The sequence below is a fragment of the Tursiops truncatus genome, chromosome 19, assembly GCF_011762595.2.
Source record: "Tursiops truncatus isolate mTurTru1 chromosome 19, mTurTru1.mat.Y, whole genome shotgun sequence".
Taxonomy (NCBI): domain Eukaryota; kingdom Metazoa; phylum Chordata; class Mammalia; order Artiodactyla; family Delphinidae; genus Tursiops; species Tursiops truncatus.
The window spans coordinates 4,733,403-4,760,821 of record NC_047052.1 but is presented as its reverse complement, the minus strand read 5'-3'; the positions used below and the strand labels follow the sequence as shown (position 1 = coordinate 4,760,821).

Below are 27,419 nucleotides of genomic sequence, written 5' to 3'. Positions count from 1 at the left end.
GGGCCGCACCCACAGGACATCACCGTTTCAGGAGCACGGTACTTCACTGGCCTCAGCAACTCCAGTCACTGGCCTCTAGTACTTTGGCCTGTGCCCTGTTCCGCTTTACAAGGGGGTGAAAAAGAAAGGATCAGGGTCCAACAGTACGCAGACACCAGCCAGCTGCGGCCTGTTTCACTGCTGATGCTCTACGTGAAGGATATTCACTCACCTGAAGAGAAGCAAAATTCTGTGCTAGAGTTTCTTTTAATTAAAATAAAAAATACAACGGAAGTGTACAAACATCCTTGTGCCCAGTGATTCTGAGAGCTTCTCATTTCAGCTGAACGCTAGGAACATGGGCCACTCTCTCTGGTCCTGGCCGCCACTGGGAACGGGAGAGCCTACCCTGCCTCCACCCTTCCCCAGCTGAGCGGGACCGCCGCGCCGGCACCTCGTGTCCCTCACCATACTGACTGGCGTCAAAGCACGTGAAGGGGGAGCCGAGGACTTCGACGAAGTAGCCCATGCTTCTCAAGTGCTGATACATGTCCCTGAAGTTGGTGTGGATGTGGTCACCATTCCTGAAACACAGGAAGCCCGGCACTAAAACCAACAGTCCTTACTCGGAATAAAAGCCACGTGGCCACAGGGCGCATTTCTGAAGGAGCAGCTCCACCGCCCACAGAGGTCTGGGAGCCAGTCCACTGGCAAGAAAGTCAGCCTTTCAGAGCAGCTCTCTCCGGGCTGCACATAAAGTGGGTGATAACAGGAAATCACCTGCGCGGCACAAGCACGAAGGAGGTAAGATGACGAGAAGATGTGGCCAAAGAAACGTTTCGTGAAGGGCCCTGAAGCGTCACTCTAGCGGTGGCGCGGGAGTGAAGGCCAACAGCCACCTGCACTGGACAAGTCCAGCATGGCAACGCAGGCATGCTGGGAGTGAACCAGGGTGGCCACACACAGGTGACCTTACATCACTGCCACTGATCACCCTTCCTCCTGTCCCAGCCCCGCGGAGGAAGGACAGGGGCAGTGGCGGGGACGGACGCCGGGTCTGGCGGCCACTTACCAGTCCAAAGGGTCGTTCTTCATCCTCAGGTTATCCCTGGGGAAGTAGCCGGGCGGGTAGCGCAGGTTGTGGTACTGGTCCCAGAGAACCCTCTTGCTTCGAGGAGGAGCGGGGATTATCTTCACCTTAATTGGGAGCTTCACTGTTGAAGTCTGTTCTGCACCACTGTTTGACTGAAAAAAATAAATTTGAAACGTCCCTTTGGCTCAGAAGAAACTTTCAGGTTTTCAGGTTGGAAACCTCACTTCTATTTATCAATTTAACCCAAACAGAACACAAGAATTTCTCACAACAACGGTAGGAGAGGACATTCGTGTATCATAATTAATTCCATTCAGAATTATGAATTCAATTATGATGGTTTCAGAATTCAAATTTAAGGCACCTGGTTTCTAAAAACGACTAGACTGCATAGCATGAGCCTTACATTTTACAATCATTTTAAGCCTGAAATTTGGCACAGAACAGCCCACCCACGCCCCCTTCACCAAGTGGGTTGTGACCCCCCTGCTCGCCGGGCCGGGACCCCATGGACGGCGCCTCACAGCCCAGCGCCTGGCGCTCAGCCCGTCCCCCTTTGCACATGAGCCCCCGCGCGCGCACTTACGTCCACCTCCGCCGGGGAAGCCACGGTGACTGTGACGTGCCCCTGCGCGACGCCTTCCCAGGAGGCGGCCTGCTTGGTGACAGAGATGGAAATGGCCAGGTAGCCCGACCAAGGCCACAGCACTGAGGAGTAAGAGAAAGCCACCTCGATGCTGTCTCCATTCTGCGGTAAGTAGGGCTGCCACTCGGGCTGCGGGAGGAAAGTGGCAGAGGCTCGGGTGAGAAGCTCCGTCCGGGTCACTGCCCGCTCAGCCGGTACCACGGAGCCCATGCCCAAGGCCGCCGTGCAGCACCAGGCCGTCACCCACCGGAGGGGCCTAGGGACACCGCCGCTGACCAACCCCGCCTTTAAAGACAAGTTCCCCGCAAGCTTAAAAGGAGGCAGGGAGTGTGGACACACACGGCTTGACGAAGAGCCTGCACCTGCAGAGAACTTACAGAAAAGAATATTCCCAGGTTTGGGGTTAGATCTCAACTGGCTGTACACTTAACGAATCACATTGCTTGAAAGGAATAAAATAATAAAATGACACGGCTGCAAAGTGTCACCAGTCAGGTTCTGGGCCAGCGACCGGGCAGGCGGAGTGTGCGCGGCGCCCGGAGGAGGCCTCTCCAGGCTTGGGGGCAGGTGAAAGGGAAGCACGAGACGGGAAACGCACATCAGCTCGCACAGCGAACCAACGTTTCAAGCTAACCTGAACTACTCATTTCCCTCACAAGCCAGAGTGCAACGACATACTCCCCCCAGGCGAGTCGGCATGTTAAAAAAAACTGTGAAAAAGAAGAAAAACATTCGTAGGGCACAAGACCACTGGTTAACAACAGAGAAGAAAATTAACTTTTATCCATCGCTTGTAACACATATCAAGTTAACACAGGTGAAAACATTAAATATTTAACAAGCATAAAAGGAAAGTGAGTAGAAAATAAAATTGAGATTTTTCTTATATTTCTGGAGGGATAAGCTTCTAATTTTTGAAACAGAAGAACTCACAAAAGATGAAAATTCAACTACATGTAAAAGTGAAACTTTTACAGCACCCACCCCCCCAAGTTTTTAAACCACCTCTAACATTAAAGAGACAACAATAATCTGGGCAATCTTTTTGCATGACACACAACAGTGGTTAATCTCTCTATGAAGTGAAGATCTTGGTCGGATTGACAGGGACAACCTAAATCCTAGCGAAAAATGGGCCAAGGAAATGAAACACGAATTCACACAAGAGGAAATATAATCAGCAAACAAACGTGCAGACACGCACCTTACGAATCGTTAAACAAGGTACCGACTACCCCCTGCAGATTTAAAGTTAAAAGATGAACCATGCAGAAACAAACCAAATGTCCACCGACTGACAAAGCGGGGTCTTATCCACACAATGAACCACGTTTCAGCCATGAAAAGGAGTGAAGCACTATATACACTGCAATGCAGATGAGCCCCTTTAAAGACATTACGCTCAGTGAAAGGGGCCAGTCACAGAGACCACGTAACATACCACTCCATTTATAGGAAATGTCCAGAAAAGGGAACTCCGTGGAGACAGAAGGGGATTAGGAAATGCCACGGTCTGGGGGAAGGGGAATGGAAAGTGTTAACAGGGGTTTCTCCTTCAAGTGATGAAAATGTTCTGGAATTATCCAGTAGGATGGTTGCTGCATCACTACTTGTGAATATACTAATAACCACTGAACTGCACAATGTAAAAGGGTGCACTTTATGGCATGTGAATTTTATCACAATGTTTTAAAACCTCATGCAACTGGGAAAAAAAGGACGTACCACCAGAGCAGAGACACTACCCCTCTGTACACCATCAGCGGCAGTCTGAGCTGATGCACCTCTTTTGAAAAGAATCTGGTATTACGTACCAAGAGCCATTAATAATGTTCACACCCTCTTACTTGGGATTCTAATCCAGGGAGTTTATGTTAATAATTCAGAACAAAAGAAAACGATATATACAAAGATATTCAGTGAGATGTTTACAGTTGAAAACCACCTAACCGTTCAAGCAAGAAGAAACAGTAAGCACGTAACGATTCAACAATTCTACAGAGTATTAAACAACCATTAGAAAGAACATCGGTGCTTATATATAGTAACATTTTTAAATGTTTATAACGTGAGAACTGAAAAAGAAAAAAGACTAAATTTTTGTCTGCCACACAAAGATAACTAAAAATATCTATTTCAGATAAGGGCTGGAAAAGATTCTTTTTTTTCTTTCCTGCAGGCAACTGACTTTATTAATCTCACGAAATCATAAGAAATGTACTTTCTGTGACAGCTTGATGAAAAGTGAAATCCTGCAGTCAAGAAATAGATGAAATGAGGCACCTGGAAATGAAAAAGCAAGGACGAACACAGGAAGTGTTGGGGGGCATTGAATCAATTTAAACACACCTATTTAAACAACTACAGTGCTTTGTTAGAAAATATGATTTGAACTTTTTCTTTCAAATCGTGGCTCTAGAGTGTGTAGGGCTGAAGTCGCTTTTCTGCTCTCTTTCCCAATCCTTTATTTTTGTGATAATGTTTATGTAGTAAGTGTAAAACAAATTATAAACACAAAATTCAGATAAAGACCATGCCTTCTAAACATGAAGGCCCATGTGTCCTCATTAAACAATAAAATAATTGTAAGTGAGCCTTTAATTACAGACAGGAAACTGTAAAAATGAAGATTCAAATGCAATTAGCTGATTCAGGAGTCAAACGCAAGATGCCAAAGTAGAAGAGTGGCACACTGGCCTCATTACTGTATCCCTGACTTATATACAAAGCACTCAGGGGAGAACAAACCACTACTTCCAATCCCCCGGCACCCAGGCAGGAGGAGGACCCGTCCCTTTTAACTGCAGGAGTAAATCTGGGTCACGTCTAAGCTCACCGCTGGCCAGACGGCAGTCTCACCTTGTCTACGATTCTTCCTGTGACACCCATGCCGTTGAGGATGGTGACGTTGACGATCGTTGGCATCCCTCCGTAGTAGATGGGCTGGGAGCAGTAGGGCCACATGTAGGGACACTCGGTCAGATCGATGTAGCTGGGGCTCAGACTGAAACAAAAAATCCAGTGTTACAGGGCTTCCCTGGTGGTGCAGTGGTTGAGAGTCCACCTGCCGATGCAGGGGACGCGGGTTCGTGCCCCGGTCCGGGAGGATCCCACATGCCGCGGAGCGGCTGGGCCCGCGAGCCATGGTCGCTGAGCCTGCGCGTCCGGAGCCTGTGCTCCGCAGCAGCAGAGGCCACAGCAAGGAGAGGCCCGCGTACCGCAAAAAAAAAAAAAAAAAAAAAATCCAGTGTTACCGTAGACGGCGTTGGAAAGCGTCAACGGGGCGGCCCTGAGCCTCGGAAGGGCCTGCCTCCAGGGCTGCCCTCGGCTGAGGTCTGGGAACCTGGCTTCAGAACACGCCCTGTGTTGCGGAGGCCTCCCGGCCAACCTGCCTCACCAGCAGCACAGCGGGATGCGTGGGCATCACCTCTCCCCTCTGCGAGCCTGGAATCTGGTGGCTGCGGCTGGTGGAGAACGAGTATGTGACCAGCCCCAGAGCAGACGCAGGACTCAGTCTCAAGACACTGGAGCAAAGATGGACTTTTAAATAACTGGAGCGGGGACAAATGGGTGGTCATTCGGCAAAAGATAAAATCAGATCCCCACCTCAGACCATACACAAGAATAAACTCCAAATGGATCAGATCCTCTCAAGTAAATAAAAGAAAGCCCACAGGCATTAGAAGGAAACATGGGCGAGTCCCTCCTTCACCTCAGTGCAGGGAAAGGCTTCCTGTGCCTCAAAATCCAGGGGCAACAGCAACGACAGGCTAACAAATTCGGCTGTTGAAAAAGAAAAAAAACACATGGCCGAAAACACTTTCACAAAGTCTAAAGGCCACCAACAAACTGGGAGAAATACTTGCAATAAAGGGTTGCTTACCCTAACATAAGAACACGTAAAAACCAAGGGACAAAAACCCCAGAAAAGAAAAATGGTGAAAGAAATGAACAAACACTTCACAAGAAAGATATAAAAACAGCTCTTAACTCTAGACAAAGTGTTCAAACTCACTCATAACCTGAGAAAGGCAAATTAGAACAACACTGAGATAGCACTTCTCACGTGTCAGATTGGCAGAAAGGAGAGCATGGCCGGACACTGCAGGTGAGGCTCCGGGCAGACAGGCGAGCTCCCACGGCACAGCCCTTCTGGAGGGCAAGGGAGAGACCTGGAAGAGTGCCCTCTGTTCTCAGCTTGGACCCAGCAACCCCACTTCTAGGAATCTTCCCTGGAGACGCACCTCCAACAAAACTAAAATGCACAGGCACAAGCAGCTTAAAATTACAAAATACTGGAAAAAGTTTCAACGCCCATATATAGATATGTGCTTGAATAAACAGAGGTATCTACACTATGGAGCTGTAAAAGAAAAGGGAGGAGAAAGATCTCTGTGAACCGACACAAGGTGATTTCCAGGATACTGTTAAGTGAAAAAAGTACAAGAGAGTATTTATAGTAATGCTGTCCTTCACGTAAGAAAGGGGATATGGATGGTAGGTATGTATCTGCTCGCATGTGAAAAAAGAAATGCAAGGATAAAGCAAAAACTAATGGCGTGGTTACCTAGGGGGTGGAGGGAAAGGGGCAGGGGGAGTGGCACAGAAGGGTTGAGGGGAGCCATACCTGGCCCGGTGCACTCTGTCCAGTTCCAACCTTAGAGTCATAACCCGATACATAACTAGTTGAAATCAACCAGGATGTGGGAGGAATCCGAAAAGAAATAGAAATGCTGACAAATGAACTCAACTGCATTGAAAATAAACAGCAAAACCAGACTGAAAGGGGTGTGGTGAGGAGGAAGATATTAACCTAAATCACTGTGACAAACAGTAGACTACATGCTATAAAGCTAAAGATAAAAAGAACTACACACAAACACAATCCTCTGGTTAGCGTATCTGTTTTCAGCACGGTACGAGCTAGCAGTTCTAAAACTTGTCCACAAGCGTGTACTAGGACTGAGCAAATAAACATCGTGGCGAGTGACAGCCAGGTTTCTGGCTGCTGGGGAAGGACAGCCAGCAAGAAGGAAGACTCAAGATGAGGGCCGTGGCGTCAGGTGGGATCAGGAGACAGACGACTTCACGGACAGACATAGAAACAGGTACAGGTGTGTGTGTGTGCAGACACTCACCAGCTCTGTCTGCTGAAAGGGGCTATGGGCACAGCTGCCAAGAGCACGCCTGGTGCCCAGGTGTCCGTTTCTAAACCCACCCTCCAATTAAAGGACCAGGGCTGCTCGGGCAAAGAAGCGATACCAACACTGGGCACAGAAATGCTGCCATAAAGTGAGAAAGTGCCCCCAACTGATGGAGACGTGCTGAAAAGACACGGGAGCCAACCAGCGGGAGCCCTAGAGAGCCAAACCTGGGACAAATGAGCAATAAACAATGACACTAATGGATCATGACCCACAGTCAGATAAGTACCTATGTGTCCACGCTGATACCACTGAATAAATAAGACAGGAGGACAGCTCTTCCTTACAGCAGAATTTCATTTAATATATGCAGAAGGGAATGAGAGAAACAGAAAATCACCATGGGACAATCTCTACAGTAAGAACTGTTACAGGGAGGAACCATCAAAGGATGCTAAACTTAGCGATGGAAAGTATGTTAAGAAACAAGATCATCTGCTTTTTTTAAATTTTTATTGGAGCATAGTTGCTTTACAATGTTGTTAGTTTCTACTGCATAGCAAAGTGAATCAGCTATACGTATACATACATCCCCTCTTTTTTGGATTTCCTTCCCATTTAGCTCACCACAGAGCACTGAGTACGGTTCCCTGTGCTATAAGAAACAAGATCACCTTCAAGGGCGTCCCCACAAGACACTTCGCAGTCACAAAGGGACAGTCACTGCAGTGGACACCTGGCAGAGATACTCACCGCACCAGATCTCCTGCTGCGGAGCCCAGCTGACGGACGCCAGTGGACCCTCCACTACATCTGTGCCAAGGACTGAGCACAGAGGGCACCAGGGTAGGCCCAGCCCTGGGGGACACAGGTGCCTCTACCAGGCGACTGCGGTTCAGGGAATCTCGGTGACCGGGAAAAGTTCAGACCTGTGCTGGGTGTGAGGGTCCTCCTCCCTCCTCGCCCCTTCATCCTTCATAGGCCCCTCCCCCAGGAAGTCTCTTGGCCGTCTGAGTCTACGTTGACACCTGCTTCCTGGAGGGTCCAGCCTGACACATCACCTAAACTTCATGATGCAGGTGAGCACCACCCAGAACAAAAGGAAGGACACTGAGACAACTGTCCCAACTGGAGGAGACCAAGGACACGCGGCGACTGAACGCAACGTGGATGCTGGCCTGGATCCTGGACCAGGCCAAGGATGTGGGTGGGAAAAATCTGGGTGAAATCCAAATACGGTCTGCAGCTTGGGAGATGGTAACGTATCAGTGCCAACTTCCAGGCTCTGAGGCTTCTACTATGGTTATGTAAGTTGCTAGCATCAGGGAAAGGTAGCGAAGGGTTTATGAGTCCTCGTGCACCAATTTTTAAAACTTTGTTGTAAATCTAAAATCATTTCAAAATAAGAAGTGAAAAAGAATTCTTGCCAAAAATACAGCACCTCACTAATCACGAGAAAGCATCAGAGGACTCAGAGTCATGAATGACGAGACAGATGAACTGTCAGGGGTCCGGGGAGCCCAGGGAGACATGGCAACTGCACGCAACGTGGGGCCTGGACCCTGGACCAAAGAACATGAGGGGAGCCGGCCACTGCGCGTCTGTCTGCAGACTAACCCCAGCACAGCATCAGGGTGCACCTGTTGGCTCTAGCAGAGGAATCACAGACTACCAAGGTGTTGGCCTGAGGGGAAGCCGAGGAGAGGGTATATGAGAACGTCCGTACGATTTGTGCAGATTTTTGTAAACCTAAGATGATTTCAAAGGAAAGGGAACCCCTGACGTTACAAACAGCAGAACATGAGGAAGTGGGGAGCAATCCTGTCGGCAGCGCCCCAGCAGAAGCAGCACGGCAAAGCTCTCCCCGAGGCCCCCGAGCGCTGTGTGACTGGGGCTGGTTCCACGTGGAGGCTAATACTCTGTGCCGAGGAGGCCGGTGCAGAGAAGGCAGGCCTGTTCAAAAGGAAAGCGCACCGACCTGGCCTGTGGCTTGTAGCTGCTGAGGATCTGGTAGGCTCTGAGGAGGTCCAGCTTGCCGTGGCCTTGTTCAAACATATTCACGCCGGGCAGCCTCCGGGCTGCTGCAATCAGGGCCTGCTTCATGCTGGCCGGATTCACCAGCTCCCGTCTCTGGACTGTGCTGGGGGCAAATACCATATTCGCTCATTTTCTCTCAGCAACAGAATGAAAACCAGACTATCCCTACCCTGTTCGTGCGCAGTCATGTGACCTCCAATCTTGATCTGTATCTAACAGGAGCTTCTTCGGTAAAACTCATGCAAGATGCAAACGAACGTACTCGTTTCTGCACCTGCCTAGGGACTGACCACTCATCAGCCTTCCGTGTGGCTTGTGAGAACACGGACTCTTGGGCTAGTGCCTGTTTTTACTAAATCGATCGGGAAAACACATCTTCCCACTAACTTAACAGTCGACCTCAGAGGTTGCAGGAGACAAGAACAGGTAGGAGTTACAGGCTCCGGACACGTGGACGCAGCCCGGCCGGGAGAAGGGAAGGATCGAGGTGGGTCCTGCGGGGACTCGAGGCAGCGTGGCCAAGAGGCCCGGCCTTGGAGTGAGGCCCACTGCGTCCAAGTGCTTGTTTTGTTTGGAGGCCTGTGTGTGACGCGTCACCCCGGTGGGACAGGCCTGGTAGAGGGTTCATCACTGGAACGCAGCTGGACTCGGGCAGCGGCGCCCAGACATTCCCACTTGCTTTAGAACACCAGCATTAAAACACGCATTTCTGCGTATCTACGTATTATAAATACAAGTCAATTTTACGCCCCTAAATGCAGGGGAGAAAATCCAGTAAACAGTAAGGAAAACCTGACTCTACTAAGTTGCTAAATATTTTTCTACGATGATGGGTGGTCGTGGAGTGTAGGTGGACCTTTTCTAATAGGTCTAGACAGGAGATCTGACTTCAGGAGGAGTGAGGGGAGGAAAGTGGCATCAAGTCTTACTGGCAGAAAAAAAGAATTGCTCACAGCTCAGCCCCCCTCCCGCCGACAGTGCAAGACCAGGCTCAGGCTCTGGCTCCTCGCCGGGCTCTAAGGCTGGAAACGAAGAAGCGCTTCTCTGTCGCTCGGCATCTGTTATGAGCTCCTCCTCACACCATAAAAGCACTTCTGACCCACCACAGAGGCATTTTACCTGCTGCAGGGAGAAGAGGAAAGCAAAAGCTTCCTCACCACTGAAAACATCTGTACGTAGAGAAGCCGCTTGGCTGGGCACGGAAGACACAATGGCCTCCCCTCCTCACTCCTCTGACAGCAGGAGGCTTGACGGGCTCATCTAACGCCCACAAGAACCATCTAAGAAAGAACGGACTCCTGCCTCTTCTGTAGAGATGGGGTGAGGCCCCGGGATGTGCTCTACATACAGCCAAGCTGGTGACAAGCAAGACTCAGCTCCTGGTCCCCTGACGCCACCTCCTCCCAGCTGGGCCACACTCACCTCACCAGCAAGGTGACAGCACCTGCCACCACTGGGGAAGCCACGCTGGTCCCCGAGAGCGCCCGGCACCCGCCTTTCACGCCGGAGCCCCTCACTCCAGCGCCGTAGGTGACAATGTCAGGCTTCACGCGGCCATAGCCTCCTGGAAGCTCCTGTAAACAAAAGCAGGGTGGTCTCTACCACGGCACATACACTGGCACATGGCCACGCGCAGTTATGAGTGGATAAAACCAGAACAGAAATGTGGGTCAGCTAAACACACTGTAACCTCAGTACGATGCTGGTTTTCATCTGAAATTCACTGCAATTCAGAAGAAGCTTAAATGACAGTATACAAAATAAAATTATTTTTGGTGCGTTTTGTAATGACCAGCACGACAGTAATGCCATCAAGCGTTTTAAAAGTGAATCTTTTAAATTTTGCTACATGCAAGGCTGGAAACTGGAAACTGATGTATTTCTAGATAATTTTAAAATTAGAAATATGCTAGAAAAATCAGAAAATAAAAATTAGAAATTAGGAAAAAAAAAAAGAAACATTTTCCTTTACAAGAAAAAAAGTACGTGATATGACTGGATATTTCAATCTTTCACCAGAGGGGAAAGAATGACTTAGAAGAGTGAGTATATAACCATACAAGTAACCTGGGATAAGAGTTTAACTGAGAACTCTCTTAAGCTTCCCAGAAACTGGGGCAAAGTGAGAATTACAATAGGAGTTATATTCTGTAAGAAAGAAGTACACCAATCTGAAGTGACAAAATCCTTCCCGGCAACCAAGCATAAATGGACCCTGGAGCCTCACACGCGGGACACTGAGCAAAGACGTCTTCACCTGCAGCCCCACAGATAATTCAGGAACGTTTCTCAAAATGCCGTCAAAACACAGGCCTCGATAAAGGCCGAGGACATGGCAGGGGGGTCGGAGCAGCAGGGGGACGCGGAGGGCAGGTCAGGGTCCCCAAGTGCCGCCCGAGGGAGCGACCCCAGCTCTGCTCAGATGGGAGGAGTCGGCCACATAATTACAGCTCACGCAGCTGAACTAATTACCTTGCTAGAGTCGTTTCAATTTTGTCCAGCTAAATGCAATCATTCCCACGTTAGGGAGCTGATATTAAGCCGTGCTCACTGGCTTCTCCTGCTTCCCAAGGCCAAAAAAAATCATCCCACCCAGCACGGAGGACTGCTGGCCCTCCTCCTACCAGTTAGGACCAGTGCACATGAATCCAACCGACCTAAATGACGAGTTACTCAGAAACAAGTTAAAAAGAAGTGGACCCGGGAAACAGTGAGAACCGGCACCTGCCCGCTGGGCCACAGGGACACGGCAGGGAAGGCGCTAGAGCGTGTCCTCGTGGCGGGCTGCCTCCAGGCTGCTTTTCTCTCCGTGCTCACAGACAGCCCCGAGGCCCTTGCACGCGGCTCCCGCGGGCACGCCGGACAAAAGGAGCAGCGCCTACCCAGGTGGTCATTCCCCGCGATGAGAAGCGGGCGATGTTGTCCTCAAAGTCAATGCCGCCCACTCCGATCACATCCATCTGGTCAGCAGGGTTATTCAGAGTGCTGCAGCGAGGCAAGAAAAAGACACAAAAGGCGGGGGGAGAGGAATCACTCTAAGTGAGAGAGTCAAACAAGGGCAAGCAGCCCCGGGACGGTCGGAGCCCACAGCAGCTCTCCCGTGGCGAGGTGCGTGCGGCTGGGAGGGCCCGGCCCGGCACTGCCACCTCTGCCGGCCCGGTGGTCTCCCCACACCTGAGACGCCCTCTCCTCCTCTCCCTCTCTCCTCCCCTCCCTCCCTCCTCCCTGTCAACTTATCGCCCTCCGGCCCAAGACTCTCTTCTGCCCTCACTACTGCCAGGCGTGCAGCAGTCCCCTTCCTCCGAGCTTCACAAGACTGGCCACGACCAGCCCCGTCACCTGCGTACACGTCCGTACACCACTTCCCAACTGCTGCGAGCGCAGCCCCCCCGAGCTCGGTCCCTGGCTCCTCTGGGAAGGAACTACAGCCACACACGTGCACCTGCCACCGTCAGAAAGTGAAAGTTCTCCCTGGGTCTCGGGTAGGTGTCTCCCTTCCTCATGGGAACCGTGGGGACCACTCATCTCTCCGTAACCCCGGGCTCCTCAGCGGGAAGGCACGGATGCGCGTGAAAAAGCACGCGGTTCTCCCCTGCACTTCAAGGGCGCTAGATCCGCAATGACACGAACACTTAAACTACGGAGTCAAGATGTAAGTCAAGATGAACTATTTGACAGTATGAAACAACCACTTACGGAACTGCACTTCCCAGCTTTATCTATTTCCGCTCCACCACCACAACATGAACTCCTGAACCACAAGTGAATCCGAGCAGCTGAAGCGACAGCAGCAGCAAGATACTACTGTTTCAACCACACGGGGCCGACCCTAGCATCACCTCCTTAGCTTACCCACCACCAGCATGCTACCAGCTGGTTGTTCAGAAGCACCAACAGTGATTTGTTAATCGGCTGACAGTAAAAGTTTACAAATTTCTATGACATCAAAGAGCAGAGACTAGAACAGAAGTCACTGGCAGTATTTCCCACTGAAGTTGATAGCAAAAAACACCAGCTTCCCACCCTGCCTCTACCTGCCAATCCCTATACTTTACACCCTTAAAATCAGGGGAAAGCATCAGAAAATCTTTGTTGGTGCTGAGAAGGGGGAAGTGCAGCTGCAGACTCCTTGGCACCATGAAATCTAAGCATCGAGGGTGCCGGACCCAGAGAGCTCCCAGAAGGGGTACCCGTGGGGACATGTCGGGCAGCGTCACGCCTCCGATAAATAACCGGGCTCTTCAAGTGCATGACTGTCACGTGACCAGCCCTATCCGAGGCCCTGCAGTAAGCCACACCCGTTCAGGCTGTGGCACCGTGACCGCGTGCCACCCCCAGCCTACCCAGCAGCTGGCGGACACCAGATGCTGTGAGGCTCTGTGGGCAGACATGAGTCCGACACCGGGGCTTCCTCTCCCGAGATGCCCCTGACACACTAAACACGAGCAGCTCTTTGATTAGAAGCCCTCACGTGGACCGCCCACAGAAGTCACAGGATTTCAGAAGAGTGACCAGTGTGTGCAAAGCAGTCAGGATGGCACGTGGAAGAGCTGGTGTGAACGGAAAGGCAGGCTTGCGGCAGCGGGGGAGGGGGGGGGCGGTCAGCAGCAGGATCAGGTGACGGAGACCGAGAGGAACACGGTTTCCCCAGGGAGACCCGAGGAGGAGCCTGCTCTGAGGAAGAGTGCACGAGGGAGTGGGAAGTGTTTACCGGGACACAGCCACGCCCATTCGTCTACACATCCATGCTGCCTTCGCACTACAAGGGCAGGCGAGTAGGGGCAACATACCATGTGGCCCACAACGACTCCACTAGTTACTACCTGATCCTTTACAGAAAATGTTTGCCAGCTCCAGGCTAGACTACTGAAGACCTTGAAAACCAAGGAGAAAAGTTTAGATCTGATCAGGCAATAACGATCCACTGCAGATCCTTAGTTAAAGAAACTGCTAGACTCTGTTTTAACAACAGAAACACAGAGAAACGGAAGAGAAAGGAACAGCTACCACTCACAGAGGCTCCGTGTTCGCGGTGCTCTCCCTCGGCTGGCTCATTTTATCCTCATCCTCACAGCCACCAACCCGGGCAGGTCTCGTGCCCTCCAGAGCCAGGCGAGGGGGCCAGGGCTCGGAGAAGCAAAGGTCCCACAGCCCAAGGGCAGGTCAAACTTGCCTGGCTCCGTCCCCGCACCCTCCCCGCCACCCCACATCCCCCATGAAGGGAGAGCTGGGCTGGGGAAGACTGGAGGCAAGAGGATGGGCGGGGGAACTAACAGATAACCTGGGGATGCTGAGCTGCGGTGGGCTGGCCTGGAGCGGGGACGTCAGAAGTGGGGGGAGGGACAAATGGAGAAGCGTTAGAAAGAGAAGACATGGAAACTGGGTGAGGTCACTAAGTAACTGGTGCTCTTCGTGGCAGAACTACAGCTGGGACGTGTTTACACCACTCACGCCTGTGAGTCACAACACACGTGACTGAGGACCCAGCCAGATCCCCAACCGTGGAGCCCTACAAGGAGATGGGATCGCTGACAGAACAGCTCTTAGGCTGGAACCACGACTGCGCATGTGCACGGGTTGTGACTTATAGAATCGTAATTTCACAGAGTCCAGCCTAATCCCCACCCTGGATGAGCTCAGTCAGCGCTCAAGACGGCCTGCTCTGCCCCAGCAGCACGGCCAGGGTGTCCCTGAAGACAGGGCACGTGCTCCTGAAGGCACGAGCAAACGGCCATGCCAGGCGGCTCTCCTGGATCAGGGCACGCCGGGCAGGCTCCGTATGTTCTCTCCTTCCTGTGCAGTTACTTTAAGCCCTCTGCCACGGCACTGAACCACACACGTCCCGGGAGCCTGGTAAAGTGGGGTGACAGACATCCCACCGCAGAAGTGATTCAGCACAAGAGGTTATTTATATTATCTACAGAATAAAAACTGGAGGTGTAAGCAGAAGGAAAATTGGGATCACTAACCAGACAAACGCTTACGACTGCCTGTGATTCAGTGACTGATGTCCCGCATCTCAAGCCACTTTAATACACCATAACCCGGCACAAAGGGACATTTCTGTGACACTGTTCTCTGCTCCCTCCCTATCTGATCCTTCTCCTCAGTCCCCCAAACACGGTGTCTGTTACGCCCCCCTGCACTTTCTCCTCATATTAGTCTCATCGTACCTGTACCTTATTTTTCCTAAAAGGCAGGCACCTCAACTTACCTACCTCTTTACCCTGTGCCTTGTGCACACTGGGTCTCAATAAATACGGTAGAATCCATTTATTTCTAACAGATTTACTTTCCTGATTGATTTTGGGTTGGGGGTAAAAAGAGTAGAATAAAAACTTTAGGCCTCCAAATTGCTATTTCCAGCAAAGTTAAAAACACAAAAAATAAAACAAAATCGGCCTTGAGTTGGCAACTGCTGGAGTGAGTGGGCACATGAGATTCATTACAAAGTCTTTTGTATGTGCTGAAAATATCCACAATACAAAGTTTTAGACAGATATAAACAGGTATAGCAAGAGACAGACAAACAACAGGTTTTCAGTTATTTCAAGGAAAAAAATACCTCTAAGGTTATTCCTATCAGGGGTACTTACCCATAAAGAGGCCCGTCATTGCCGATAGCAGAAACCATGATGACGTTGTTAGCTGTTAATTCCCACACCTACAAAATTAACAAGCATTTATTTATGAAAGTACACCACTCTTTTTTTTTTTTTTTGCGGTACGCGGGCCTCTCACTGCTGTGGCCCCTCCCGTTGTGGAGCACAGGCTCCGGACGCGCAGGCTCAGCGGCCATGGCTCACGGGCCCAGCCGCTCCGCGGCATGTGGGATCTTCCCAGACCGGGGCAAGAACCTGCGTCCCCTGCCTTGGCAGGCGGACTCTCAATCACTGCACCACCAGGGAAGCCCCACCACTCTTAATCAATATATAATTGTTCAAAAATAACCACAACTTCCAAAAACAGAACTAAAAAAAGAAGGTATCCCCCTGATACCTCCTGAAAGCGCAACACCAGGCCAGTACAGACGTGGTATGGCTGGCAGTCAGAATTTCCAGAGACGATAGACTCCAGGACACAGATCCACGCACACAGAGCAGACCCGGGCTTTCCAGGCACGCCCAGAAAAGACAGGCCGTGTGCTCAGGTGAGAGGAAGCAACACAGCACCCTGTGCTGCTTCCCACACAAGTCACCATGGCTCACGTCCTCACAGAGTGGTCACCATGTGGGCGAGTAGCCACCAGCACACTAGACACGAAGCAAAGCGGGGCGCGAGGCAGAGCAGGAGTCGTCACCAAACGCCTCGTCCTCCGCACAGCGGCAGGACCAACCTTGTCGACGAACGGGTGGTCCATGAAGTCGGGGCCCCCGATGCTCAGGTTCAGCACATCGATCTTCTTCAGGATGGCGTAGTTGAAGGCGTCCAGGAACCAGGACGTGTAGGAGACCTGGCCCATTTTTAAAACAGTCCTTTAGATGTTTCAGTGGAAGTCTCCAAATGCTAGATTCTCAGCAGCATGAAGTATTCACTTAAACTTCAGAAACAGATCCCAAGAACAACAAATGCCCTGCGATGTAAACCACTACACCCAGAGCTTCCAATCCTCGGGGCTGGACTCTGGGGAGAGGCAAGGTTCCCAGGGTCCCGTCCCGCCCGGCCTCACGTCCAGCGCCTTCCTGACCTTACAGCCTGCCTGCCCAGGGAAGACCTCAAACTTCTAACTGCCCCTCTTATAAAAGGACTTGTCCTAAGACACGTCTATTCAGTTAAGTGTTTCTAAATAGTTTGATGTATTTGTCTAATATTCTTTATTCCTAAATAGACTGAAGAATAAATGGTATCAATGAAAGTTATTTCACAGAATTACTTCTGATAGTTATTATTTCTCTCATAGTTTCCTTACAAAAGTTAAATTTCTTTGTGTATCGCCATTCACGTGTTTTGTAAGGTACAAAATTAAACTTAGAGTAAAAAACAATAGATGACAGAAAACAATAAAATAAGCGCTGGAGGGAATGAAAAGACTTTCAATCCAGAATTCTATATTCAGTGAAAATAGTTTTTTGAGAATAAAGATGAAATAAAGATATTTGCAGATAACTAAAGCTGGGAGAAGTCATAGCTACTAGACTGCATTACAAGCAATACTAAAAGCATCTCTTCATGCTGAAAGGAAATTACGTGATGTGGAAACTTAGATCTACAGGTAGAAATAAAGAGCACTGGAAATTGAAAATATGTGAATAAATACAAAATGTTAAAAAAAAAACCTTACAGTGGAAAAAGAATCAACATAATGATTAAGAATTATGTTTTTTAAAGGCTTTTAAAAATAAAACATTATATTTGCTTGAATGTGCAAAAGAAATTCTAGGAGTGGGTATGTGAAAAAAAGAAACTACCACATAGGGAACATGGGGAAGTAAAGGTGAGAACCCGTCGGACGGGGACAGGGTTGGGAGAAGTATCCCTGTGTTGCCTTTTGATGTTTTTGAACTATGCATTACCTATGCAAAAATTAAATTTTAACAGTTAATAAATACTAGGACCCTCCCTTTTTTCAGTAACGTTTCCAAATGCAGAGTGAGGGAACAAGCTTCCAAATCCACGTTACCCAACATGACACTGGGTGCTGGGCACAGAGGCTACCCTCAAGGCGGTCAGTCCAGCAGGGGCAGCGAACACACAGACACGGGGTTGTTCTCTCCAGCACAAGAAGTGTGCCCGAGACATGGTGGACAGGAACCCTGGGCCGGCCGGCGGGACAGGAGAAATGGGAGGTCAAGGAATCCCCTCGGAGCAGGGTCTTTGGGGTTCCAGTGAGGCCGATGAAGGGGGCGGTGGGAGCAGGGCAAAGCCGCCCCGCGGAGGGACGCGAGGGACAGCACGGCACACGGGGGACGCCAGCCGCAGCTCAGCATCGCAGACGTGCGCTGCTTTTGAAGCAGCGCGTTTTCTAGAGTTTTGACTTTTCACATTTTAATATCAACCCTTTACGTTTCAGGGGTCCTCAAAACACCTACCTGGTTGTTGGTAAAGACCCTGAAAATATGAAGTTCTGCATCCGGAGCAAACCCCTGGCACTCCCTCATGCTGGCTATCACACCCGCCACGAACGTGCCGTGGCCCAGCCCTGTTGTCCAAAAGGAAAAAGGCACGAAACACAGCTGATACAACGTGTGCCAAGATGCAGCATTTCAAACGAGCTCATTCTCCGAGCCCGAGACACAGACTCCCCAGCACCTCTCCGGCCTCGCCAGCCCCACCTCGGGGGGCAGCCACTCCTGCTCTCCCCCCAAAAAGGAGGTTCCCTTCCACCAGGCGTCCCTCTCTCCTCACTCACCTCCCGACCTACTCTGAAAAGCTTCTGCCAAAAGGCACAAAACAACTTGGGTCTGCCTGAGTAACTGTTGTACATGGACTGTTTAAGCATCTACACTGAAAAATACCCTCTCAGCTGATAAAACGGAGGATGGGAGTGATGCGAAGCCCGCCGGTGACCAGAAAACACCCCCTCAGGTTCTCAGGACATCAGCCACCCACCGTCGTCCAGGGTTCGCTCGTTGGTCCAGTTGGTTCTCTCCTTCACGTTTTTGAAGTGGGGATGCTTCTCACTCAGCCCGGTGTCAAAAACGGCAACCCTTACGTTAGCACCTTATGCCAAAAAGAAAGCACAATGGTGTTTGAGAAATCCTCGTTTATGAAATACATCCCTCTTTGGGACCCAGAGAGAATGACAGGCGACCCAGGGCCAAAGCCTGCCCAGAGGGCACACAGTAGGCCAGGTGCGAAGGAGAGGAGGGGACAGCAGGGGAATACCATCACCTGCCGCTAAATGAGACCTGAGGACACACAGAAAGTCCCTCCGGACGCCCCTCAACGTCACCGGCTCTCAGGGGGGCGGGGGGACCACCTCTCCCGATCCTCCACCAATGACTGACTTTCCCCTCTGGGCAACTTTCTCCAAGTCTCTACGTCCTCATCTCCTTAGAGAGGCCCATGGGGCGAAGGGCACCACAAAGCACTCACTTCCGGGAGGGCGGGGGCCGCTTCTACTCCCGACCAGGACTCGGTGCTGCTCACTAACGGACAGCGACTCTGCAGAGAGGGGCTGTCCACCACACGCAGGGAAAAGCACACTTTAAGGAGGACCACTGTATTGTACACTTTTCTATGATAACAAGTCTACTTCAGATACTGGCCAAAAGCCATCTGTTGCGATGGGAAACATGACTCATGCTGTTAGATCAAGGAATTCTAGAAAACACGTAGGAAAAAATACAAGATACTCACTGAAAGGCTAACAGAAGTAACAAAGGTAATGTCTTTTTGGTATGAGGGTTGTATTTATGTATCAGTACTACATTAAATAATCAATTACACTGAGATAACCAACAAAGTGTATTGTTTACTTTTTAAAAATGCAGACACAATACTGGAAACCAGCTGGTTTGGGGGGAAGGAAAAATGCTTTTCTGATGATTAGAGAACTTCTGTTTTGTGAAGTTTTCCCCCTAAAAGGATAAACCAAGAAGAGACAATAATTTAATAAAATGTCAGCCCCCCAGGTTTTAAGTCTGAGGCGCGGTTAGGGAAGGTCTTTGGTTCTCTAAGGTAAGGGTCTCTAAGCCAAGGAGAAATGGAAAGACACTGAGACAAACTGTGATGTATGAGGCGCCAGAGACATGGGCTTGATATTTAGGGTCCAAACCTCCACATTCGTTAAAACAGGAATCTTCTGCCCTGATGTATCAGCAAGAAAAAAAATCTGATGGGTTGTGAGTTTTATTTCCCAGGGTATGGTCGTTACTATCGTTTCCTGTTCTGAAACAAAAGGTAACCACCTTGACAGTCAATCACTTAGCCATGCCGAACACAGGGCACCACACAGGAGGGACGTGCTCCATTTCACGAGACTGCCCAAATCAAGGTAACTATCTCTGGATTTGATCTCATTCCCTGGGAAATTACAGAACTCTGCTGGACTGCCAGTCAGCTCTGGCAGGGGCAGTGCTGTGTCTGTTCACGTGTGTCAACAGGAAAGAAACACTCCACAATCTACTCCTTGTCACCTCAGAAACAGTACAGGGAAATAAGACACAAAAAGTGAACAGGACTAAACAATTAGAAAAGCCACAGAAACAGATGCCCCCCACAACAGGAGCCAGAGACGAGGGGCAGCTGACTGCGTCCAGCTTAACCCGCAGAAGGACAGACCCGTGAGGCCCTGGAGGGGAGGCCACCCCGGCTGACAGGCCCACCTGTGTAGCCCATCTGCCACAGCACGTCGGCCTGCAGTGTCTGGGCGACCTGGCGCGGGATGGCCCTGAGCAGCCGTCTGCTCGAGTGTCTCCCGGTGGCGTGCCAGAAACCCGAGCCCAGGGAGAGGCTGGCCCTGCGCAGGGGGCGGGACGACTGCCACTTCTGGCTCCAGCGGGTCTCGTTGCAGGGCGCGGCGGGGTCAGCTGCAGCCACGGGAGAGAAAGATCAGAAACGCAGGGGACACGTACCTGTCAGGGAAACAGCCACTCCCCCAGTGCAATGACTCCCGTCTGAAATCCCTTCTGCAGGGTGGTGATATTCCCTCCCCTCGGCCAGAAGGAGCTTCTCCACGTGGCTAGAGTCAGAGGATATTACTTAGCCATCACGTTATTCCCAAATAGGTCTTTACCTGGAATTTTCTAACCAATGTAAGGCAGGGAAAGACTGATAAGATAATCATTTCTGAAGAAACAAAGTCAACTGTGATAATAAAACTGAAGAAATGCCTGGTTTTTCATCAACCACTTGTTCCCACTGAACCAGAAGTGTGTGTGTGTCGGGTGGGGAGGGCGGAGTATAAGAAAATGTCCACTAAGCAATGGTGACACTTCACCGTTTACAGTGTGATCCCTGGGACAGGAAAAAGCCGTGTGATCCCAGGACACCTCGCTCTGACCTTTTCCTACTGTGACCCGCCCAACGTCCTCAGTGTGCGTAGCGTGCGTATCTGCTAGAACGTCACCCTTCAAAAAGCAGAACAGAGGGCTCGGGGGATTGCTGGGGGTGAAGGAACTGTCTTGTATGTTGATTTTGCTGGTGGGCACCTGACTGCACACTTTTACCACGACTCGCCTAACTGCACTAAAAAGCATGGATTTTACTATCTGTAAATACTTTTTTTTTTCTTAGTGGAAGAAAAAAGTAGAAGAAATACCACAAGGGTTGTCCCTTTACCTTTCAAAAACCATGCTATAATGAAGAAAAAACCATATGTCACATCCGTTTCTAAAGGGCAAATCTGTAATACCACTGAGGTTCTGTTTCTAAAGCCAATTACTTTAGCTTTCCTTCCAGTCTCACCAGGCTACACCCATGAAAGCACAGGGACCGGGAAAAATATACAGTCATGTCAATTCTATTAAGTAATTATGTGCCCAGTGCAACTGAAATTATTCTATACTGAACCTCCCACGTTGATTCTGTTCCTTCGGTCAACAGCCTGGGCACTAACTGAAGGACAGTATTCGAACTAAGGACGGGTCTGCTGTGCTCTCCTTTCAGCAGACTGGACTGCAACCAAAGGACTGCATTCAACTCCGGCTTCAGTCGTTAAGAGAAAACAGGAAGCATTCAAAGAAAAGCAATTAAAGTGGTGAGGGGACTTGACGCCAGGTCATATTAGTAACCCCTGGAGGAACTGGATATTTTTATTATCCTGGAGAGAAGGAACTGTTAAGGGGGACACCAGGATAGCCTTGAAATACCCTGCAGTGCTGTCTTGGGGAACTCAGGTTAGCTCTGTCTTATGGCCCATGGAGAGACCAGGGATGGGATCCAGAGCGTAACAGATTCCAACCCAAAATAAAGCAAAGCCTTTGAACAACAGAGCCACAGAAAAAAATGAACTTTTTTTTTTTTTTGGCCGTGCCACGTGGTATTCGGGATCTTAGTTCCCTGACCAGGGATTGAACCCGGGCCCCAGCAGTGAAAAGTACGGAGTCCTATCCACTGGACCACCAGGGAATTCCCCAAAAATGAACATTTAATGCCTGCTCACAACAGCCTAAGAAATCTGCTAAGCTCTCTTCACACGCACTACTTCCTTTTACCTTTGTAAGAACTCCGAGGTAGGTGGTATTATCTCCATTTTCTGGATGAGAAGCACTGAAGCTTAAAGAGGCCTTGCTTACCACAGAAGGCCACGGCTAACAAGGAGATACATACTATTTCCTTACGGGCTGCCGAGCACAGCATCTGACGACCGTGGTGGAGAGGATACAGAAGGGAACCCCCACCATGAGCCCTACGCTTCCTGTGCTAAGATCAGCCCTTCTATGTTTCCTAAAATATTCTGCAGCTCTTTAAGATAAGATTAAAAAATAAAAAAGGCCGAATTTATATATTTGGCTAAGTGTACAAGTTTTGGGTTGCTTTTATCTTCCTGGATTGCTCTGAGGTTATTGCTTTTCAAAGAGAAAAGGCACCACGAAACGTGGACTAGCAGAGAGAGCTCTGCGAAGCCAGACACCTGAATTCCACAGCTGACGCTCCAACTGGCTGTCACAGGATGCAAATTAGTCAGGCTTGTCCCCTGGGTGTTTTTGAAACCTCAGAGGCTCTCAGGCCTAGTATACGACAGACAAAAAAAGAAGAGCAAAATTTTCTTTTTCCATCTAATGAAAGAAATGACAATAAACGGTAATGGAACTAGCACTCTGTTGCCCCAGTTTACGTCAAATGGGGGAAAAAACCGCTTTCCTTTGGTAATACGTTTGCTTTGGAAAATATTATGCAATAATATGCAACTTGTTATCTAAGGATAAACTTATCTCGACAGGCCCGAGTTGTAAGGACTATAGGAGAGTAAGCCCTGGAGCTGAAAGGGACTCAGCAAATTCCTTCCATCACTGCCCCTGCCCAGCTCCCAGCTTAAACAAGCCCAGCAGAGGCGCGATGGTGCGCGGTCGGGAGGGTCTGAGAAAAGCAAAATGAAACCCAAGGAAGAGGTGTTTTGCGAGATGCCTTCAAAAATAAAAACATGCGCTGAAAGAAGCAAAATGCAAATAAAAAGGAGACTCAAAGACACCGTCCTCGTTTCAGAGTGTGAAGGGGCGTCAGGGCCTCAAAGCCTGAACGCTTTGAGAGGAACCTGGTGAAAATCACTTCCCACACGACAGACACAACCATCACCCTCTACTGCAAACCTGCATTATTTGTTTCTATCAGAAGCACAAAGTCTCTTTTTGGTTTTTTAAATTCCTGCCAGGAAAACGTTCACGACTGACGAAACTGGATGGAGGGACAGGAATATTCACTGTACTGCTTTTCAAATTCTGCCACGTGTGAATACGCACATCCTCCCCCTATTCCCAGCGCAGCAGAAATGGATACAGACCAGCCCAAGGTCACAGTACTCACACTCCGTATACTTGAGGGAACGAAAGACTTTCCGTTGGGGTGTTACCCGTTTGATGTTTGGATGGTCTTCAAGTGTTAGCAGCCCCGCTTTCTGTTTTTCTTTTATCTGAATCACCTCAAAATCACTAGGGTAGTCACTGGATGGATTGTTTCGAGGTATAATTCTCCAGTTGTCGATTGCACTGCTCTTCAGGGCGCTTGAAATAAATGAATTTCTAGCTTTGGCTGTAAAGTACCCATTGAAAGCCACGATATACTCTGCAATCAATGACCACAAAATAAAAGTGAGAATTTACGTACTTATATTATGACATAAGATTATACTTAATCTAAAACTTCCCTGGTAAAAGAAAGCTTACATATCATAAAACCTAGTAGAAAGAGGAGTAAACGAACAGACTGCTTTAAACACCCTGGATGGCAGCTTCCAGAGCTCTGAGTTAAAACGATGTGGATGAACCCCCACTGATCACAGGACACATCACTTCGAATCAGATACCTGGGCTATTTTTCAAAAACCAAACATTAACAGAAATTTGAGTGTACGGCAGAGAAATGCATGCAAGGTTTTCAAACAGGAAGAAGGAATTCAGAGAAGCGAAGGCTCAGTTTTATTTTACTGAAAACAGTAACAAAATGTAGAGCAGATTATGTCAGACTAATTGCTTAGTTATCCACAACTGGTCACATAAACTTTCAGCCCCTCCAAAGTCCCCACCCTCACCAGCTACAATGACATCTGTTCCATGGAATCCAGTTTTAGGGAAATAATTCAGAACGTCAATTTACTTCCTTCATATAAGCTGATTATACGGGAAAAACAAACTTCAGCAGAACTAATATCCAAACACTATGCACTCAGCCCATTCGAAATTTATTGTTTTTGGCAAAAGCTGATGTTTACAATAAATCTGAAAAAAACCGCATTGGGGGTGGGGGAAAGTCCCTGACATTTAAAATAATATCATTACCATATTCCACAACTGTTGAGGAGAACTCCACCTTCAAGGTCAGGTGGGAACAGCCAGGGCATGGGGCCTTTTCAAAAGATTTCTTTTCCAGTCTGTCACCCAGATGTTTCTTCCCACAGAGCAAAACCACCAGCAGAAGCAGCCAGATGTGGACAAGCTTCATGGTCATGAGTGAATATGGTCATAAAATCGCATAAATTCAAATCGCACTTTTTTCTTCCTTGATTATAAGTTAATTTTTGTTTCAGCTAAAAGCTGAAACATTACTGATCGGCCATTTTACAGTCTAGTCCAAGGTAAATAAAAGTTAAATTTCATGGCCTTTTGTGGTTTGGCCTGAAAAGAGGCTTTCATTTCTTTCTTCGTTTCTTCTCCATCTTGGGCCTCAGGCTTCGCTCACTCTGGCCCAGACACCTGAGTCCTACGCTCCATCTGCACCACAGAACCAAAGTCCAACAGGGATGAGTGATCACTCCGTGAGCCAGTCTATAAAACAAAGCAAGCGCACAGAGACATGAGCAGTGCGCTGACAGAGCCGGGAGGGTTAGTGATCCCTGCAATTTAGATAAGAGGGTCAAAAAGACACACCAGCTACAAGACGAAATAAATGTATGACACAACCATGGAACATCTTATTATTTCACTTTCATTTAGTTACTCCTCACTTCTTTCAGGGGGAAAAAATGTTTTAAGACAGCTTCAAAAATAAAATAGGATAAAATAAATGAGAAAAATAAGGATGACAAATAACCCCGGGAATATTAAGCACACTGGCCCTGAGCACCCAGCACCACGGAGGAGGAGGAACCATGACCCTCTGCCTATGGTCCTTACTACGCCTCTATTTCAGATGCTGTATTTTCCCATCATTTGCAGCTCTTCATTTCCAGGGCGTTTCCCCAGTCAGCACTTTAATTCCCGATAAATTTTACCAATTTTTCAGGCAAAAGCTTGGTATACACCCTTACTTTCTGCTTTAAAATTAACACCTGAGAGCAAACTAATTTCCATGCAAGTCATGTACTTACCACCTTCTTTAAGAGACGACATAAATGGTCTAAAATTACTCAAACTATGCCTCTTCAGATTTTGAAATACTTTCTGCCAATTCTATGAAGAGAGCACAGAAGAGTTTTTATTGTCACTAAGTGTATTTTACCTGAAGCCTCAACTTAAAAGATTTTCAACCTGCTGAATATGTTATAAAATCAAATTACCTCTTTACTGGGAGTGACATGAGAGGACAGTTCGTGAGGTAAAAGCTGTTGCCAAAGAAAACTGCTGAGTATTAAACTGCACGTGAGCACGAATACCTTTCAAAGTATCTGAATGGTAAGGAAAATCATAATTCTTCACAATGAAGAACAGAGCAGTGATAAAACAACAACACAGGCTGCAGCACGCCCAGAAAAATCCGTTGCACAGCTCACACCAGAAACATAAATAATCCAGCAGGGGGAAGACAGACCAGTGAGACAGACAGGCCTTCCATTCCTACTTGTTTCTAAAAAGAAAACACGCAGGACAAGGAGTTAGCCCCCTTTCAAGAGAGGGATGTCAGGGTGTTAAACCTATTCTTCCGGCAGAAACTGGTACCTGAGAGCAACAAGGAGTCTGTGGTTTCTGGAACTATTCATGTGTGCTTCTATAAACAGGAAAGCACTGATAAAGAAAAGTAAGGGTTTGGGCTTCCCTGGTGGCGCAGTGGTTAAGAATCCGCCTGCCAATGCAGGGGCCACGGGTTCGAGCCCTGGTCTGGGAAGGTCCCACATGCCGCGAAGCAACTAAGCCCGTGCGCCACAACTACTGAGCCTGTGCTCTAGAGCCCGTGAGCCACAACTACTGAGCCTGCGCTCTAGAGTCCATGAGCCACAACTACCGCAGCCCACATGCCTAGAGCCCACGCTCCGCAACAAGAGAAGCCACTGCAATGAGAAGCCCAGACACCACAACGAAGAGTAGCCCCGCTCACCGCAACTAGAGAAAGCCCGCGCGCAGCAACAAAGAGCCAACGCAGCCAAAAAATAAACAAATAAATAAATTTATTAAAGGAAAAGAAAAGTAAAGGGTTAAGAGTATCTAAACAATCTTTGAAGTTCAAAAATTAGGACATTCATTGTTATAATAACAAACGAACCTGAAAAGCAGGCCTATCTCTGCAACTGGAGACCAAGGTTGGTGGAACAGAGTTAATCAGATAGAAATGAAATATTAAAACTTATTTCCATAGCAACATGAAGAACAATGAGAATGCCAGTCATATAAACAAAGAAATTGAAAACAAAGACCAGAACAGAAAGATGGAAGAAAAGCAACAGGGGACACCAACAGTCACTCCGACCTATTTTACAGCAAAGCCGCTTGGGAGTGAGGCCCAAGTCCTTGTTCATACTTGATACCTGCAGCAGTATCACAGAATACAACTATCTGAAGTATATAGCTGACTTAATTATAGTATTACGGGTCAAAGTAGAGAAAGCTAATCACTGGTGATAAGAGCTCTTATGTTCATAGGAAATGAACTTACAGTGAAAAGATTTAAATGGGTCTCAATTAAGGCAATTAAAAAAATAAAATAAAAACAGAATGCTAAAGAATCTATGACACATCTTTACACTACCAAACGTAAAATAGATAGCTTTAAAAAAAAAGAATCTATGACACATTTGGACTGGATATAACGCAAATATTAGTGAGCCATACTAGTGAGCAAATATTAGACCTAACAAGTTGAGTTACATCAACTTCAATTAAACCTGTTCCAAAATAATTCACACACAGGTAAAGACAGTGAACTTACAATCAGCCTGTGGGGGAGAGATGGCTGATGTTCTCTCACAGCTGAGGGCAGGGGCCTGACTTGAAAAGAAAGAGAAACGGAAAGAAAAGGTCAGGGATTCTGAAATTTTAAAATGACTAAAGTAATCAGTTCTCTTCCAAACAGAAACAGGAAACTTTTTAGGTCTTTGGAAAACAGGACACTGCACGATCGTAAGACAGTCTACCTTAATTTACTCACTACATCGTACAAATTTATGAAGTGCTAACCAAGTTTCAGACATTGCCAGGGGTTACAGAGGAAACACGTGTTGTTAGTAGGTGAGGGACACAGGCCTCCAGGTGGGAGCCTGCAAGGAGGCCGA

General features: G+C 48.6%; 1 protein-coding gene across 9 annotated transcripts in view; it reads right to left on the bottom strand.

The window, feature by feature from the left end:
• The window catches only part of MBTPS1 (membrane bound transcription factor peptidase, site 1), a 50,064-nt gene that overhangs the window by 13,216 nt on the left and 9,429 nt on the right, over window positions 1–27,419 (bottom strand). For 4 of the 9 annotated variants that reach the window (XM_019940302.3, XM_033846295.2, XM_033846297.2 and 1 more), the window contains exons 2-16: window positions 25,305–25,386; window positions 24,277–24,762; window positions 23,306–23,563; window positions 20,167–20,370; window positions 18,449–18,559; window positions 17,929–18,038; window positions 16,236–16,352; window positions 15,496–15,563; window positions 11,782–11,884; window positions 10,322–10,473; window positions 8,841–9,002; window positions 4,578–4,722; window positions 1,659–1,847; window positions 1,052–1,224; window positions 448–563 (exon numbers count right to left, since the gene is read on the bottom strand). In XM_019940302.3, the coding sequence (XP_019795861.1) occupies window positions 448–563; window positions 1,052–1,224; window positions 1,659–1,847; window positions 4,578–4,722; window positions 8,841–9,002; window positions 10,322–10,473; window positions 11,782–11,884; window positions 15,496–15,563; window positions 16,236–16,352; window positions 17,929–18,038; window positions 18,449–18,559; window positions 20,167–20,370; window positions 23,306–23,563; window positions 24,277–24,445 (2,077 nt within the window). In that variant the 5' untranslated portion in view covers window positions 24,446–24,762; window positions 25,305–25,386. Of the gene's footprint in view, window positions 1–447; window positions 564–1,051; window positions 1,225–1,658; window positions 1,848–4,577; window positions 4,723–8,840; window positions 9,003–10,321; window positions 10,474–11,781; window positions 11,885–15,495; window positions 15,564–16,235; window positions 16,353–17,928; window positions 18,039–18,448; window positions 18,560–20,166; window positions 20,371–23,305; window positions 23,564–24,276; window positions 24,763–25,304; window positions 25,387–25,493; window positions 25,602–27,076; window positions 27,136–27,419 lie in introns of all 9 variants that reach the window. The other 5 variants (XM_019940300.3, XM_033846292.2, XM_073796422.1 and 2 more) reach the window with 5 other exon arrangements.